Source organism: Chlorocebus sabaeus, chromosome 20 (assembly GCF_047675955.1).
Source record: "Chlorocebus sabaeus isolate Y175 chromosome 20, mChlSab1.0.hap1, whole genome shotgun sequence".
Classification (NCBI taxonomy): Eukaryota; Metazoa; Chordata; class Mammalia; order Primates; family Cercopithecidae; genus Chlorocebus; species Chlorocebus sabaeus.
The window spans coordinates 90,263,029-90,277,374 of NC_132923.1; the positions used below are offsets into that span (position 1 = coordinate 90,263,029).

At 52.4% G+C, this 14,346-nt stretch overlaps 1 protein-coding gene across 4 annotated transcripts in view; it reads left to right on the forward strand.

The window, feature by feature from the left end:
* Positions 1 to 12,969, forward strand: part of MOB3C (MOB kinase activator 3C) — a 29,740-nt gene extending 16,771 nt beyond the window's left edge. For 3 of the 4 annotated variants that reach the window (XM_037999420.2, XM_037999415.2, XM_073007337.1), the window contains exons 2-4: positions 6,693 to 7,160; positions 9,973 to 10,175; positions 10,494 to 12,969. In XM_037999420.2, the coding sequence (XP_037855348.1) occupies positions 6,743 to 7,160; positions 9,973 to 10,175; positions 10,494 to 10,523 (651 nt within the window). In that variant the 5' untranslated portion in view covers positions 6,693 to 6,742 and the 3' untranslated portion in view covers positions 10,524 to 12,969. Of the gene's footprint in view, positions 1 to 2,500; positions 2,717 to 6,692; positions 7,161 to 9,972; positions 10,176 to 10,493 lie in introns of those variants that run through there. The other variant, XM_007978869.3, reaches the window with a different exon arrangement.
* The last annotated feature ends 1,377 nt before the right edge of the window (positions 12,970 to 14,346 follow it).

Sequence of the window (14,346 nt, forward strand, 5' to 3'; positions counted from 1 at the left end):
CTGGCTTCCCCCAACCCTTCCACCTGCCTCCCATCCCATAGACACCCAGGGACTCTGAGGATGAGCTGGGAACTTCTGATATTCCTTCAAAATGGATCATTTCTATTTCCCACAGTGTAAGGTTCTGTGCTGTTCACTCTTCACCAGAAAAACTCCTCCCTATCCTATAAAACCCAGCTCAGAAGTCCAGAAAATGACCCTGCACAAAGCCACAGAGGAAGTCACATCAAATTCCAAAGAATCTTCCAGACCATGATCTCTGACCACAATGCAATATAATTAGAACTCAACAAGAAAAACATAAACCTCCCATAGGCTAAGAAACTGAAAAACACACTTTGAAATCATTCAAGAGTTAAAGAGGAAATTACATTGAAATTTATGAACTATTTAGAACTGAATGATAAGGAAAACACAAGCAGTTTCCAAATCATTTCCCCTGTGAAGTCAGCCCTGACCCCACATGGTTCCTCAGATGGCTCTCCACCCTCCACCCATTTCTACGCCCTAGGAGGCTGACATCTACAGGCTGCAGCAACAGGTTCCCTTGTTCTTAGCTTCTGGGAGGATTCAGCTAGTGGGGGAAACCTGGCCAGAGATCAGAGGGAGGGAGAGAGGGAGGAGAGTGAGGTCTCTTATTTGCCCCCCGTCCTTCCCTATATGATTGCTGTGGGCTGGGTATACCCCTCCACCTTAGGCCACAGCTTCCCCCTCCTCAGAGCTCCCACTTTCACCACTCCTTTCCTGCACTCCTGTAGCCTAGGGTTGACAGCCTCTGCTCTTGTGAGTCCTTTGGTGATACACTGTCTGTGTGGTTTCCCTACACCTTGACCATACCTGTAAATAATGTCTTTGTTAAACATACCCGTTCTGGGTGTTCTATGTACTTCCTGCAAATACCCCTACTCTTACAAAGTCCATTAGTCCACAACCACATTCTCACCTCTGGGTGACTGAGCTCTGACCTTGTGTATCTCTCTGTGTTGTCCCCTCTACTGACCTGTCAGCACCTGAGGTCAGCAACCAGGTCAGCTTCATCACCCAATCCCCTGATCTGATATGAGTGGAGAGTTATACTTAATAAAAGATATTGATTAGGATATCAAATAAATAAAGCAGCATATTTTAATTTGCTCCATAAGCAAGTGTTTGTTTATAGGGGATTCAGGGCAGAGAGTTAAGAGTCAGACATAAAAATACAGAGAACTTTAGACTGGGGCAAAAATTGGTGCTCAACAAAAGAACATATCCACAGTTCTATGAGCTGGGAATCTCTTTTTACTTTTATTTTAGGTTCAAGGGTACATGTGTAGGTTTGTTATATAAGTAAACTCTGTGTCATGGGGATTTGGTGTACAGATAATTTCATCACCCGGGTAAGCAGCATAGTACCTGACGGGTATTTTTGTCTCATCCTCCCTCCTCCCGCCCTCCCCACAAGCAGGCCCCAGTGTCTGCTGTTCCCCTCCTAGTATCCACATAGTCTCATTGTTTAGCTCCTACTTATAAGTGAGAATATGCAGTATTTGGTTTTCTATTCCTGTGTTAGTTTGCTTAGGATAATGGCCTCCAGCTCCAGCCCATGTTGCTGCAAAGGATATGATCTGGGTTAAGGATCTAGCGTGTTCTCATGTCATCCAGCAAACAGAAGGTCCAGATACAAAGAGTGTCCAGTGTGCCATAGTAAATGCCCACCTCTGGCCTCCAGCTAGCTCTCCCCTACCCCTCCAGAGTGGCTTTTACAGCTAAGCTGTCTGCTTTGGTCTTCCTACCCTAGAAGGCCTCCAATCTTCCCTCCCATCCCAGACAGAGCAGCATTCAGTGTGCACTGAATGCTGGTGAGATATCTATCTGTCTTCGAAGGAACCCAGGTGATAGGGAGAGCAGATCGGATCTTGAGTGGTTTGGATTTGGTCGGAAGGAAGGAGGGAGAGAAGGTATTCTAAAATGAAACAGCTGAGATAAAGGTCTGGAGGTAAGAAATGGGGTGACTCTGGGTGAGGAGCAAGGAGAATCAGGCCAGCCTGAGCCAGGCCCCCTCCCTGGTGAGGAGATGAAGTTTGTGATTTGAGGCTCTTCTGGGCCTGTCCCTCAGGGGTGAAGGACTCAGCTAATGATTCCCAAGGCGTTCATTCATTCCTTCACTCAATCATTCATTCATTCATCCATCAAGTGGGTTTTGAGTTCCTGCTATGTGCCAGGAGCTGAGGATATGGGAGTGGATAGCACAGTCCTGATGCCTTATCGGGTCCCGGGACAAGTGTGACGCAGACGATTCTAGGAGGGCAAAGAAACCACCCTTATCTAGCAGCTCTTGTTTCTGCTCCAGAAGAAGCCGAGTTTTTCCCCATTTTACCGTCTGGGAACCTGGGGCTGCCTCCTTGGTGGAGGTCCAAGGAAGCACTGAGGGGGCGGGCAGCTCAGTCCTTTGTCCAGGGGCAAGCTGGGAGCCCGATATGGACTTTCCGGGAGGGTGGGGGCGAGTGCGTCTGTGTACTGGGGTGGAGGGGAGTCCCCTTTCTCCGTTCTCCCCGCCCCGTGGCCGCGGCGTGGCGGGCCCGGGGCGGAGCTGGCGTCACCCGGGCAGGAGGGCGGCCGCAGCCGGCAGGACAGGCAGACGGACAGGCTGACAGGCGAGAGAACAGGCACTGCGGGACCGGCAGGAGAAGGGCGACCCTGTGGCTGGGAATGTGACCCCGCGGCCAGAGGAGGACCCGTGAGTGTGCGCCGTGCCCCTGCGGCCTCGCCGCGCACCCCGCCCGCCTGGCTTCCACTTTCATTTCTTCGGCTGTCCCGGCGTGGCACGGTCTGGAGGAGAGTCCCGCCCGAAGGCAGACTGGCCGCTGTCTTGGGGCTGGGGTCCGAGGCTCAGAGCTTCGAAAGTTGGGGTGGGGTTGGAGGGGGCGGTACGGGGCAGAGGGGAGGGGTTGGGGGGCGTGTTTTCGGGGAGCGGAAATGTCAGGCGGGCTCCTCTGGGTCCTACGACCTGCCTGGCCCTGGGAGCTGGTTTGGGGGTGCAGGGAAGCCGGGTGGGCGTGGGTGGCTGCGCGCCCCGAGGAGAGCGTGGAGTCTTCGCCTCTACTTTTTCTCTTCGACTTCTGTCCTGAAGAGCGTCCCAGGCTGGATTCTGGGTTCAAACTGGGGCCATCCTCTGGCCCAGGCCCAAGGAGTGGTAGATGTAGCCTAGCAGGGAGCTAAATATCAGAAACAGAAGGCCGGGCGCGGTGGCTCAAGCCTGTAATCCCAGCACTTTGGGAGGCCGAGACGGGCGGATCACGAGGTCAGAAGATCGAGACCATCCTGGCTAACACGGTGAAACCCCGTCTCTACTAAAACTACAAAAAAACTAGCCGGGCGAGGTGGCGGGCGCCTGTAGTCCCAGCTACTCAGGAGGCTGAGGCAGGAGAATGGCATGAACCCGGGAGGCGGAGCTTGCAGTGAGCTGAGATCCGGCCACTGCACTCCAGCCTGGGCGACAGAGCGAGACTCCGTCTCAAAAAAAAAAAAAAAAAAAAAAATATATATATATATATATATATATCAGAAACAGAGAGGGTCACCCTGATGTCTTCATCTGAGAAGCCCAGATCCCCACCCAGGGAATGAGCAAGCCACTGCCACTCCAGGAGTGAAAGGATAGCCAGCACTGGGAAATGGGAGCTAGGAGGGGGAACAGCAATGGTTCAGGGAGGGACAGAGGTTCTGTGACAGAAACTCAGTGAGGGCATGGGAGTGGAGAGTGAAGGGAGTTAACCCTGTGGCTAGAAGAGTACCTGCCCTGCACCCACCCCCTGAGATTACGTTTTCCTGGAAAGAGACCCAGGCCTTGAAGTTCCATGGGAGTAAGGTGGAACTCTAGCTCACTGGTCAGGACATCCCAGTTGCTGTGCGGAGTCAGTGTGTTGGGGACAGGAAGCAGGTTGGGCTGTTTGGTGGAGAAGATGCTTCCACTGTCCCTCCACTCCCCTCCTCTTCTCTGTCTGCACCAGGCCATTGATAAGCCAGTGCAGGAAAATGGTGTTTTACCCTTGGTCATGAGCTGAGCCCCACCTCGTCTCAGTTCCCAATTCTGCTTGTAACTTGCTGTGTGAACACAGGCTCCTCAAGTCCTATTTTTAGGCCTCAGTTTCCTCATCTTGGCCTCAGTTTTCCCATGTGTACAAGTGAGTTGGGCCAGTTGATCTATCAGGGCTATTTTATTTTATTTTTTTATTTTTTTATTTTTTGAGACGGAGTCTCGCTCTGAGGCCCAGGCTGGAGTGCAGTGGCCAGATCTCAGCTCACTGCAAGGTCCGCCAACCGGGTTCACGCCATTCTCCTGCCTCAGCCTCCCAAGTAGCTGGGACTACAGGCGCCCGCCATCTCGCCCGGCTAGTTTTTTGTATTTTTTAGTAGAGACGGGGTTTCACCGTGTCAGCCAGGATGGTCTCGATCTCCTGACCTCGTGATCCACCCGTCTCGGCCTCCCAAAGTGCTGGGATTACAGGCTTGAGCCACCGCGCCCGGCCTATCAGGGCTATTTTTACTTGAAGATTCTAGTCTAAGCTTTCCTTCAAGCCTGAACACTGACTTTGTGCCAGGCCTTTTCCTAAGCTGGGGCTGGGTTGGGGATGGAGTGGAGACTGCAGTGACCAAAAGCAGCCTCTACCCAAGGAGAAGGAGATCTGAGTTCAGGAGAGGAGGCTGTGGGAGGAGGTAGCAGCCAATCTGAGGATGTGTGGTCAGGCAGGTGGAGGTATAAGAAAACATGCAGAGGCAAGAGAGTGGGGGCGTGTTCGGGAATCAGGAAGAAGCCCAGGGTGGTTGGTGTGGGGAGGTGGGAAGTGGGGCAGGAAAGGTAGGACAAGGTGCTGAATGCCAAGGTGGGGGCCTATTTCTAACTGTCATAAAGGGGGTCATGCAATGTGGGGAGCCCAGGAGCCCCGCCTAATTGCAGTGTGAGGGATTTGGGAAGCACTTGCCCCAAGCAGAGTTTAAAATGGAGATGGCAAGTGAAGCGCAGAAATCTCCTCTTTGCTCAGGAAACTGGGGTCCCACCCTGGGGACTTCTTTGGGTGAGAAGTTGAAGAGTCAGGATGGATGAGATGACCTTTCACATCTGTGAGTTTTTTTCAAGAGAACAAGTTCCTGCTGAATGGCCTGTTTCTACCCTCCAAGCTGCTCTCATTTTACCAGACTGCCCCCATCCTGGTCTGCCTTTGTGGGTCCAAGGAAGGACCTTTGTCTCAAACATCTCCCCAGCTAGTTTGACTTCTTGCCAGAATACCCCTCCCACAATATGTGCCTTCCCTTTGCTTTTACCCAATTGTCACCTGGTTCCCACCCTCCCTTCCCCAATCCTGTCCCAGGGTTACCAGAGATGTGAGAAAGGACAGTGCTCCAGCATCAGTCAGAGGTCAAGCCCAGGCTTTGGCCATAAGCAAGCCTCAGAGTAGGGCTAAAGGCTAGAGTCAGGGCTCACACTTGCCAGAGCCTAGGTCAGAGGTCAGCCTGGAAAAAGAAGGCAATTCTTAGCTTATACTCAGCCTTAGTGCTCAGTCTAGGGGCAGGGTCGGTGCTTAGTTTGTGGCTAAATTCTAGTTTTGGTAGGTACATGGGTCTGCATTTCCCAGTAGCTCACACACTCACAGATGAGATGAGATGACTCAGGTCTTAGAAACCTAGCTATAGCAGAGTGACCCAGGACCTGGATGGGTCAAATCCATGGTGATACAGGGGTCACCCAGTAAGCCAATGGTAGAGCTGCGACTAGAACCCAGGACTCCTGCCTCTGAGCCTAGGGCCCTGATCACTGTCTCCCGAAGTCTGTTCTGAATCTGGGATCCTTAAATTCTAGGAGGCAAAGCAAATTTGCCTGAGCTCTACATGGGCCCTCCTGGATGAATCTGACTATACTCTTCTACCTCCCAGTGCCAGGCACATAGTAGTTGCTCTAGGAATGTCTACTGAGTGTCAGGTGCAAGGGGAGGGGCCAGTGGCTTGTTCAGAATTGGGGCTGGAGGAGGCTGGCTTCGGGGGAAGGATCTCCAGCTGTTGTCAGAGGAAGCGATGCCCTCATTGATCTGCCGCCCTCCCCCTCCTCCAGTGCTTGCAGCCACACTCAGAAGCCGCCCAGCTGGCAGCCGGAGGGCCCTTTCCTCTTTCAGGGTGAAAAAAAAGGAAAGGACATTTTTGGTAGAAAAGTTCCCTGCTGCTCCCTGGGAATCCCCGGTGGCCGGATAGACTACGGGATATCCCAGAGGAAGCCGAAAGCCATCCCCCACCCCCTCCACCCTGCCCCCAGCACAATGCTGTGAGGCTCTCCCACGCTGCACCAGCTGGCCAAGGGGGCTCCTAGAGGTCATCTTGTCCAAGCCCCTGTCTGCTGGTGGGCCTGCAGGGAGCCTCTGCTACCTCTGTCGTGACTAACAGCAAGTCCAAGGGGCACCTGTTTAGAGCCCAGGCCCAGCTCTGCAATGAAAGCAGAAAAGAGACAAATAAGATGGGAGGGCTGTGGGGCTTAGCAAGGGGGACTAATGTAGCCTGGAAAGAGGGCGGGGCACTGGACCTAGGGGTTGAGGATTTAGATTCCCAGGCGGGATGCAGAGGTTGAGCAAAGTCTGAGAGGTGACAGGGAAATGATGAATTGGGAAGTCAGACTCCAGATGATAAGGCCCTGACCGCCAGCTCCCCCATGCCCTTATCCCTGGCAGGGTATCCTCAGGTCTGAGCCCCTGGACAGCAGCCCCAGGCCCAGCTGGCCATGGCCCTGTGCCTGAAGCAGGTGTTCGCCAAGGACAAGACGTTCCGGCCGCGGAAGCGCTTTGAGCCGGGCACACAGCGCTTTGAGCTGTACAAGAAGGCACAGGCCTCTCTCAAGTCGGGCCTGGACCTGCGCAGTGTGGTGAGGCTGCCACCCGGGGAGAACATCGACGACTGGATCGCTGTGCATGTGGTGGACTTCTTCAACCGCATCAACCTCATCTACGGTACCATGGCCGAGCGCTGCAGTGAGACCAGCTGCCCGGTCATGGCCGGTGGGCCCCGCTACGAGTACCGCTGGCAAGATGAGCGCCAGTACCGGCGACCGGCCAAGCTCTCTGCGCCGCGCTATATGGCATTGCTCATGGACTGGATCGAAGGCCTCATCAACGACGAAGAGGTCTTTCCCACGCGTGTTGGTGAGCGTCACCTGGTAGGGAGGGAGCCACTGGGAGCCTATTCCACAGATGAGGATTTGGTTTGATATAGACACTCTGTGCAGGGTTGGGGGATGATTTTCATCCCCATTTTGTGGAAGAGGAAAGCGAGGTTGAAACAGGTTAAAAGTGTCTTGCTCAAGGTCAAGCATTTGACTAGGACTTCCTGACTCCCAATTTGGGGCCTTTCTTTTCCTTTCCTTCCTTTCCTTCCTTCCTTTCTTCTTTTCTTCTCTTTCTTCTTTTCTGAAATGGAGTTTCACTCTTTCGCCCAGTGGTGTGATCTCAGCTTATTGCAACCTCTGCCCCCGCCTCCCCCTCAACCGGGGTTCAAGCAATTCTGCTGCCTCAGCCTTCTGAGTAGCTGAGATTACAGGCACCCACCACCACGCCTGGATAATTTTTGTATTTTTAGTAGAAACAGGGTTTCACCGTGTTGGCCAGGCTTATCTCGAACTCCGGACCTCAGGTGATCCACCCACTTCAGAGGGTTTTTCTTTTCTAAGGCATAAGTGGTCCCACCAAAGACCACTCTGGCAAGACCACAGATGCTATGATTCTCAGAACCTTCCAGAACAGGTGCCCCGAGGTCATAGCTGATCTGACCTCCAGCCTCCCGGGGTTCCCTCTGACTCCTGGCCTCAGGAAAAGGAGGGAGTTGGTGGTTGGGTGGACCCTGATGGTATCATCACCTCAGATTGGGGCTCTGAGGGCAGAATTTTCCCTTGCCAGGCACAGGCTGTGGGGCCTTTTCTTATCTCAGCTGGGCAGCCTGGGTGGGTGACAGTAGGGAGGGGAGATGAGTGATGTCACCCAGGCACTGCTTACCCACCCAAAGGCAGCAGGAGGGGGGTGTTGGTCCAGGAGCTGAGCAGGCATGACACTGTGTTCATCACACCGGCCCCACCTGTAGCCTGGCCCAGCCCCAACCTGGAGCTCATCTCCACAGAGGCTGTGTGGCTCAGCGGTGGGTGGGGCAGGGTGGTCAAGCCCTGAGGGGAGAAGTCTGAATGCTGAAGGAAGCTGGGCTCTGAGTCACAATTCAATGCCCACGGCTCCTCCCCAGCCAGTGACCTGCCATTTCCTGCGCTGTCATGCCTAACAGTGAGCACCTTCATTTTACATAGGAGGAAACTGAGGCTACTGAGGGAACATGCACTGAACTGGGAGGAATTCCGAACTGGGGCTCAGGTCCGTGGGAGCTCAGGACGCCAAGTCTAGATGGGCAGGATATGTCTGAGCGATCTGGGCTGGGCTGGAGGGTCTCAGAGGGAGGGAAGGCTTGATCCCACCTGGGAACGGTGAGGAAGAGGAGGGGGTCTACGGAGCTGGGGGGACCTGAATGTAGGTAGACTCATATTCCCTGCCGGCCATACCTCCCTGGGCCTGTGGGACTCCAGGTGTAGATGCCTAAAACCCTGGGTGACTGCCACACAGAGAAGAGGGCATAAGCCACCAAGATCTCTGCCTTGAGCAGGGGGGACTATGCAGAAACGGGGCCTTTCTTATGGGTCCCACATCTGTGAGGGTCGCTGCAGTGCAGTGCAAAGAGTGTTTGAATCCTGTCTCCATTCTGCACTGATTAATAGTTATGTGGCCTTGGGCTAGCAGCTTCACCTTTATAAGCACTTCTGTTTTATCATATCTAAAATGACAATCAGACACATAAAGCTAATTGTTCTAAGGATTAGAGCAAAAGGTGTGAAGGGCCCAGCACAGGACCTGGCTCATAAATGGAAGGTTCTTCGTGTTGTGAAATATGTGAAGGAATGAAGGCTGTCGGAACTAATTCTTGCAGAATTCATCATTTCCAGGATTGGGGGTCTGAGGACTTCTGTGTGAATGTTGAAAAGAGGAGGGACATGGGGTGGGGCTAGAGAGGGAGGTCAGGATGAGATCATGAAAGGCCTTGAGCAGCATCCTGCTGGGAAGTTAGGACTTAATCCTGAAGACCCAGGGATTCTTTTAAATGGATCCAGTTGTTGAACTCTCCTTGGAGTTGTATACCAGAGTGTGATGTGAGCATCTCTGCAATTGCACATATTTCTGGGGAGAGTTTAGGTCGTAACTTTTACCATAGTCTAAGAAGGGTTGGTCAGTGACCCCCACAAGTTTGCAAAGCCCTGCTTTAGGTGATGGGAAAATGTGGGAGATGATGTATATTCCAGCAGGGGAGAGCCACAGTCAGATTTGTGCTTCATTAAAAAGAAAAGTATGGCCAGGCACCGTGGTTCTTGCCTGTAATCCCAGCATTTAGGAGGCCAAGGCAGGTGGATCACTTGAGGTCAGGAGTTCCAGACCAGCCTGACCAACATGGAGAAATCCTGTCTCCACTAAAAATGGAAAATTAGCTGGGCATGATGGCACATGCCTGTAATCCCAGCTACTTGGGAGGCTGAGGCAAGATAATAGCTTGAAACCGGGAGGTGGAGGTTGTAGTGAGCTGAGATCGCGCCATTGCACTTCAGCCTGAGCAAGAGTGAAACATCAGAAAGAAAGAGAGAAAGAGAGGAAGGAAGGAAGGAAGGAAGGGAGGGAGGGAGGGAGGGAGGAGGAAGGAAGGAAGAGAAGGAGGGAAGAAGGGAAAGAAAAAGAGAGAGAAAGAAAAGAAAAGAAAGGAAAAGAAAAAAAGTGTGGGAGAAAGTCAAACCACTCTATTTCTCAAAGGGAAGTGTACTAAGAAGTATGCTGGGGAAAAAGCCATCCTGGTTGCCTGTGTGTGGGAGGGAAAAGTTGAACAGAGCTTTGGCACCAGGATACTGATCCCCTTCTTCTGCCCTCCTCTGCCCTCTAGGAGTTCCCTTCCCTAAGAACTTCCAGCAGGTCTGCACCAAGATCCTGACCCGCCTTTTCCGAGTCTTTGTCCATGTCTACATCCACCACTTCGATAGCATCCTCAGCATGGGGGCAGAGGCGCACGTCAACACCTGCTACAAGCACTTCTACTACTTCATCCGCGAGTTCAGTCTGGTGGACCAGCGGGAGCTGGAGCCACTGGTGAGGCCAAGCCCTACCACCCTCCCCTACCAAGGCTAGCCTCTGAGTTTTCATGTCCAAAAGCTGCCTGCTTTAAGTAATTCCAATGCCCAAGTAGATAAATTAGGGAAGGCAATTCATTTAACTGTGAATTATCTACTTCAATAGAGAATTCTTTCAAGTGTCGGTTTACAAACCCAGATCTGCAGCCTAAGAGTTGGGGTTGCTGGGGGAATGGGCCAGGCTCAGACAGAAGAGCAGCTAGGCCCTATGGTTTGGGAAGGGATTGCCTAGTAGGCTGAGCTCTGACTGACCCTTCCCTACCTTGTGTCTCTACAGAGGGAGATGACAGAGCGGATCTGCCACTGAGCCCAGGTCTGGACTTTTTTGGCCATCAGATGGACAATCTGAACACAGGATGATAGCTGGCAGAGGGGACCCCCAGGAGCCTGAAGGACTCTGAAGGCACTGGAACCACTCCACACACCCAAAGCCTCTGGACTTCTGGTTCTCAGGAGTCTGCCTACCTGTCGCCCTGACCGCTTGTGGATGGAGAAGGGGAGAGCATCTAGGCGGGCAAACAGAAGGGAAGTAGAGTTAAACCTCTGGCATGAAGTGTGGGAGTAGGGTAGGCTAGGGGGTTTCTTCTTGACACTTGACCCTTCCATGCTGGTTCCCAAGCCTATTGGAGGAATGTGGGTGTGGCCAAGGTGATGGCAAGAAAGGTGCAAGAGGGTGAGCAGTCTGCCTGTGAGTGAGCACAGATGCCGGGGTGTGTGCGTGTGTGATTTTCACTGTGGGGTGTGTCTGTGAGAGCTAGCTGCCTTACCCCTCCTTGGCACATAGTAGGCCTTCCATAAACGTTGGATGGATGGATAAATAGATTGGGACCATCAGACCATGGGACCATCAGACCACGGCCACTGTAGGAGTGATGACAGCTCAGCGTCCCCACTCAGTATATCTGACCATGTGACTAAGTGCCCAACATGTGGTTGTAGATGTTGCTCTACATTCAAACCTTCCAGGCTACATTCTTCCATCAGCATGAGTCCTGGAGAGCTGGGGGAAGGCAGGAAGAGGAGCCTTGCCTTGAGTTCCTAAACCCTGACCCACCGCAGACACAGGCTCCGATTCTCTTACCCAGAGATGCCTATGAGCTGACATTATACTCATCCCTCTGCCTCCAAGAAGGCCTGTATTATAGGTAGCCTGGGGGTTGGAGATGATCCCTCAAGTACACAAAGGTCCCCTGGCCCTTCATCTGGGAATCATATACTCCAGTCTAGCTCCCAGAATCTACAGATCTGGCTCCTCGGATCTGAAGCCCAGCACAAAATAATCCCCCAGTCCAAGGAGCTTGTGGAACTTCAACTGGGAACTTTGGAGTCTTCTCTCCCATCCCAGGACATTGAGGATATAGTTGGTGAATGGACTCTTCCAGGTATGGAGATCCTCCATCCTAAAACTACCTGTCTCCTTCCCAGCCATCCCACAGGCACTCCAGACAGTTGGATCTCAGAGCACAGCTATCCACAGGGAGACCAGGATGTTCATTCAGCACTCCATTACTCAGTACCTCCATATCCAGCCTATGCTCAGCCCCACAGGTGGGGAAACAGAGGCAGGAACAGGGTTCTGCCCTCTCAGAGCCTCCACTCTGGGAGGCCAGAATGGAAAGCCAGAAGGGACCTGAGAATCGTCCAGTCTGTCTCAATGTACATACAAGGAAACTGAAGCCAGGAGAAGAAGAGGGAGAAACTGTCCAAGACCTCACAGGGAGGCGTTCACAGAGCTGGAGAAACCAGGGATCCTGACCCATCTATTGCTACACAGAGATGCACATGGAAAGAGAGTTTAACAGACCTTCTCTAGGACATAACTGTTTCTGCTTTGAGCAATAATTTCTAACCTGATGCCAACATGCCCCACTGCCCATGGGTTGGCTGGGGTTGTTTCCTGAGCCAAGCATCCAATATCATGCCCCACTAAATGGCCTAGAAGCTGCCTGCACTTTGGGGAAACAGATGGAGCTCTTGGGGCCAGCCAGCTGGGCCTGGGACTTCTGCCTCTACCGCCTCCAGAGTGGCCTGGCAGCTTTGCCGGAGGCTGTGGAGCGAGGGTAGTAGGAGCTTTCCCCAGAGTGCTGTGACTTGCATGATGGATTCTAGGCTGTGGCGAGGGCTGATTTCTGGGATGAGGGGAGGGTGGGAAAATGTATTTTTATGAAACAGAGGGAAGACTTTATTGTTGTTATTTTTGGTAAAATAAAAGGCAAACTAAAGCAGCCACTGGTGGGAAGCGGTGATCTGGGTGCCACATGGCTCTTGGCAGACCATGGAAGGAACTGAGCCAGAATGGGGCTGGGAAGGCTTTTTGTCCTGAGATACTGGACCATGTGGAGGGCTGGCTGGTGTGGTCATGTCTGGCCTAGCTCTCTAGGGTGGGGACACCAAGATTCTCCTGGGGCTCTGGGAATTCTAGACCAGGCTAGACTGGGACACTTGGGGTGGAGAAGGCTGGCCCTTGCCTTCCAGGAACTCAGTCTGATAGGAATCGTTCCTTGTTTCATCTCAGGTTGCCTGGCATTGGCTCTTCTCACTCCACTCCCTTAATCTAGGTGGTTTTTTTGAGGTAATGGATAAAAGGACAGAGTGGAAATACAATCCCAACACTAATTACAGGACAGGGGGCCATCCTGAAGAGGAAGATACTTGTTGCTGGCTGGAGCTACAGTGGGGGTGGCAGGACACGGGCCTGACTCCTGAGCTTACTCCCCAGAAGACACTTGCATCTGTTTTCTCAGGTCTTGCTGTCATTCCACTGCCTCTAACCCACAAGCTGCCTGGACAGGAATTAAAAAGCATCTTGGTTCTTAAGTATCACGAAAGGCCCACCTAGAGCTCTTGCCTCTTCCTGCAAAGGAGCCAGCCTGGCTTTGTGCAGAGGCTCTCCTGGGCGGCAGAGGCGTAGGTTGTAGTCCCAGCCCAGCTCCTGAAGTTCCATTGCAAGCCCATTCCCCCTCTAGACCCCAATTCCCCATCTATTTTGTTATCAGTGATGGGAGTGAAGGACTGATTGATCTCAGCTCCTTCATTACATAGTCTATGAATCATTCACAGTCATCATAATAGCTAACGTTCATTATGTATCAGGTACATTTCTAAGTGCTTGATATATAATAGCTTGTTGAATCAAGTGTGTCTTTGGCCAGCTGTCTTGCTTCCCTTCCAGCCCCCAATATCCCCCCCTTTATTCACTCTAGAATCTGGAAGGCCCTCCATTCTGCTGCCTCTTCCTCTGGCTCACCACAGGAGCCCAATCCCAGCATTCTAAAAGGGTGCTGTTTGCACACCTCCTATGACAGATCGCCCACTACCTCCTCAGTCACTGGACAGCTCAGACTGTTACAAGGCCCATGCTTTGGGTTCACAGTCATTTTGAAATATGACCATGGCAGTGAGAGTAGATTTATCTTAGAACTCTGTGACCCAAGACCTGCCCCTTACATGGGAATATCTGTAAATACATCAGGAAGCTGACACAAAATTTCTTTGAGAGATTCACAGAGGGATGCTTAAAGAAGAATAGACAGAAAGGAAGAGAGGGGAAAAGAAAGAGATGGGGCCTCAACGTTGCAGAGAAAAGAACACACTCCCATGGGGCAAAACCTGGTAACAAAGGGTCCTGGGAGAGGTAACATATTGGGAGTGGCAGCTTGGTTGAGAAGTCAGGCTGGGCTTTGTTTTCCTGTTGGCTCAAGATCCATAACAAAGCTGGGCATAGTGGCTCTTGCCTGTAATCCCAGCACTTTGGGATGCCAAGGTGGGAGGATCATTGAGCTCAGGAGTGCGAGACCAGCCTGGGCAACATGGCAAAACCCTGCCTCTAAAAAAAAACACTGCAAAAATTAGCCAGCCATGGTAGTGCATGCCCGTAGTCCCAGCTACTCGGGAGGCTGAAGCAGGAGGATCACTTGAGCTCAAGAAGCAGAGGTTGCAGTGAGCAAAGATGGTGCCACTGCACTCCAGCCTGGGGAACACAGCGAGACCCTGTCTCAAAAAAAAAAAAAAAAAAAAATTCCATAACAATATTTGGAGCAGGGACCTAGATAGTAAGCCATCCTCTCCAGCCTAGGGCAGAGCATCCACCTATTGAGTAAAGGATGCTGCATCACCCCCGGCTCCCATAA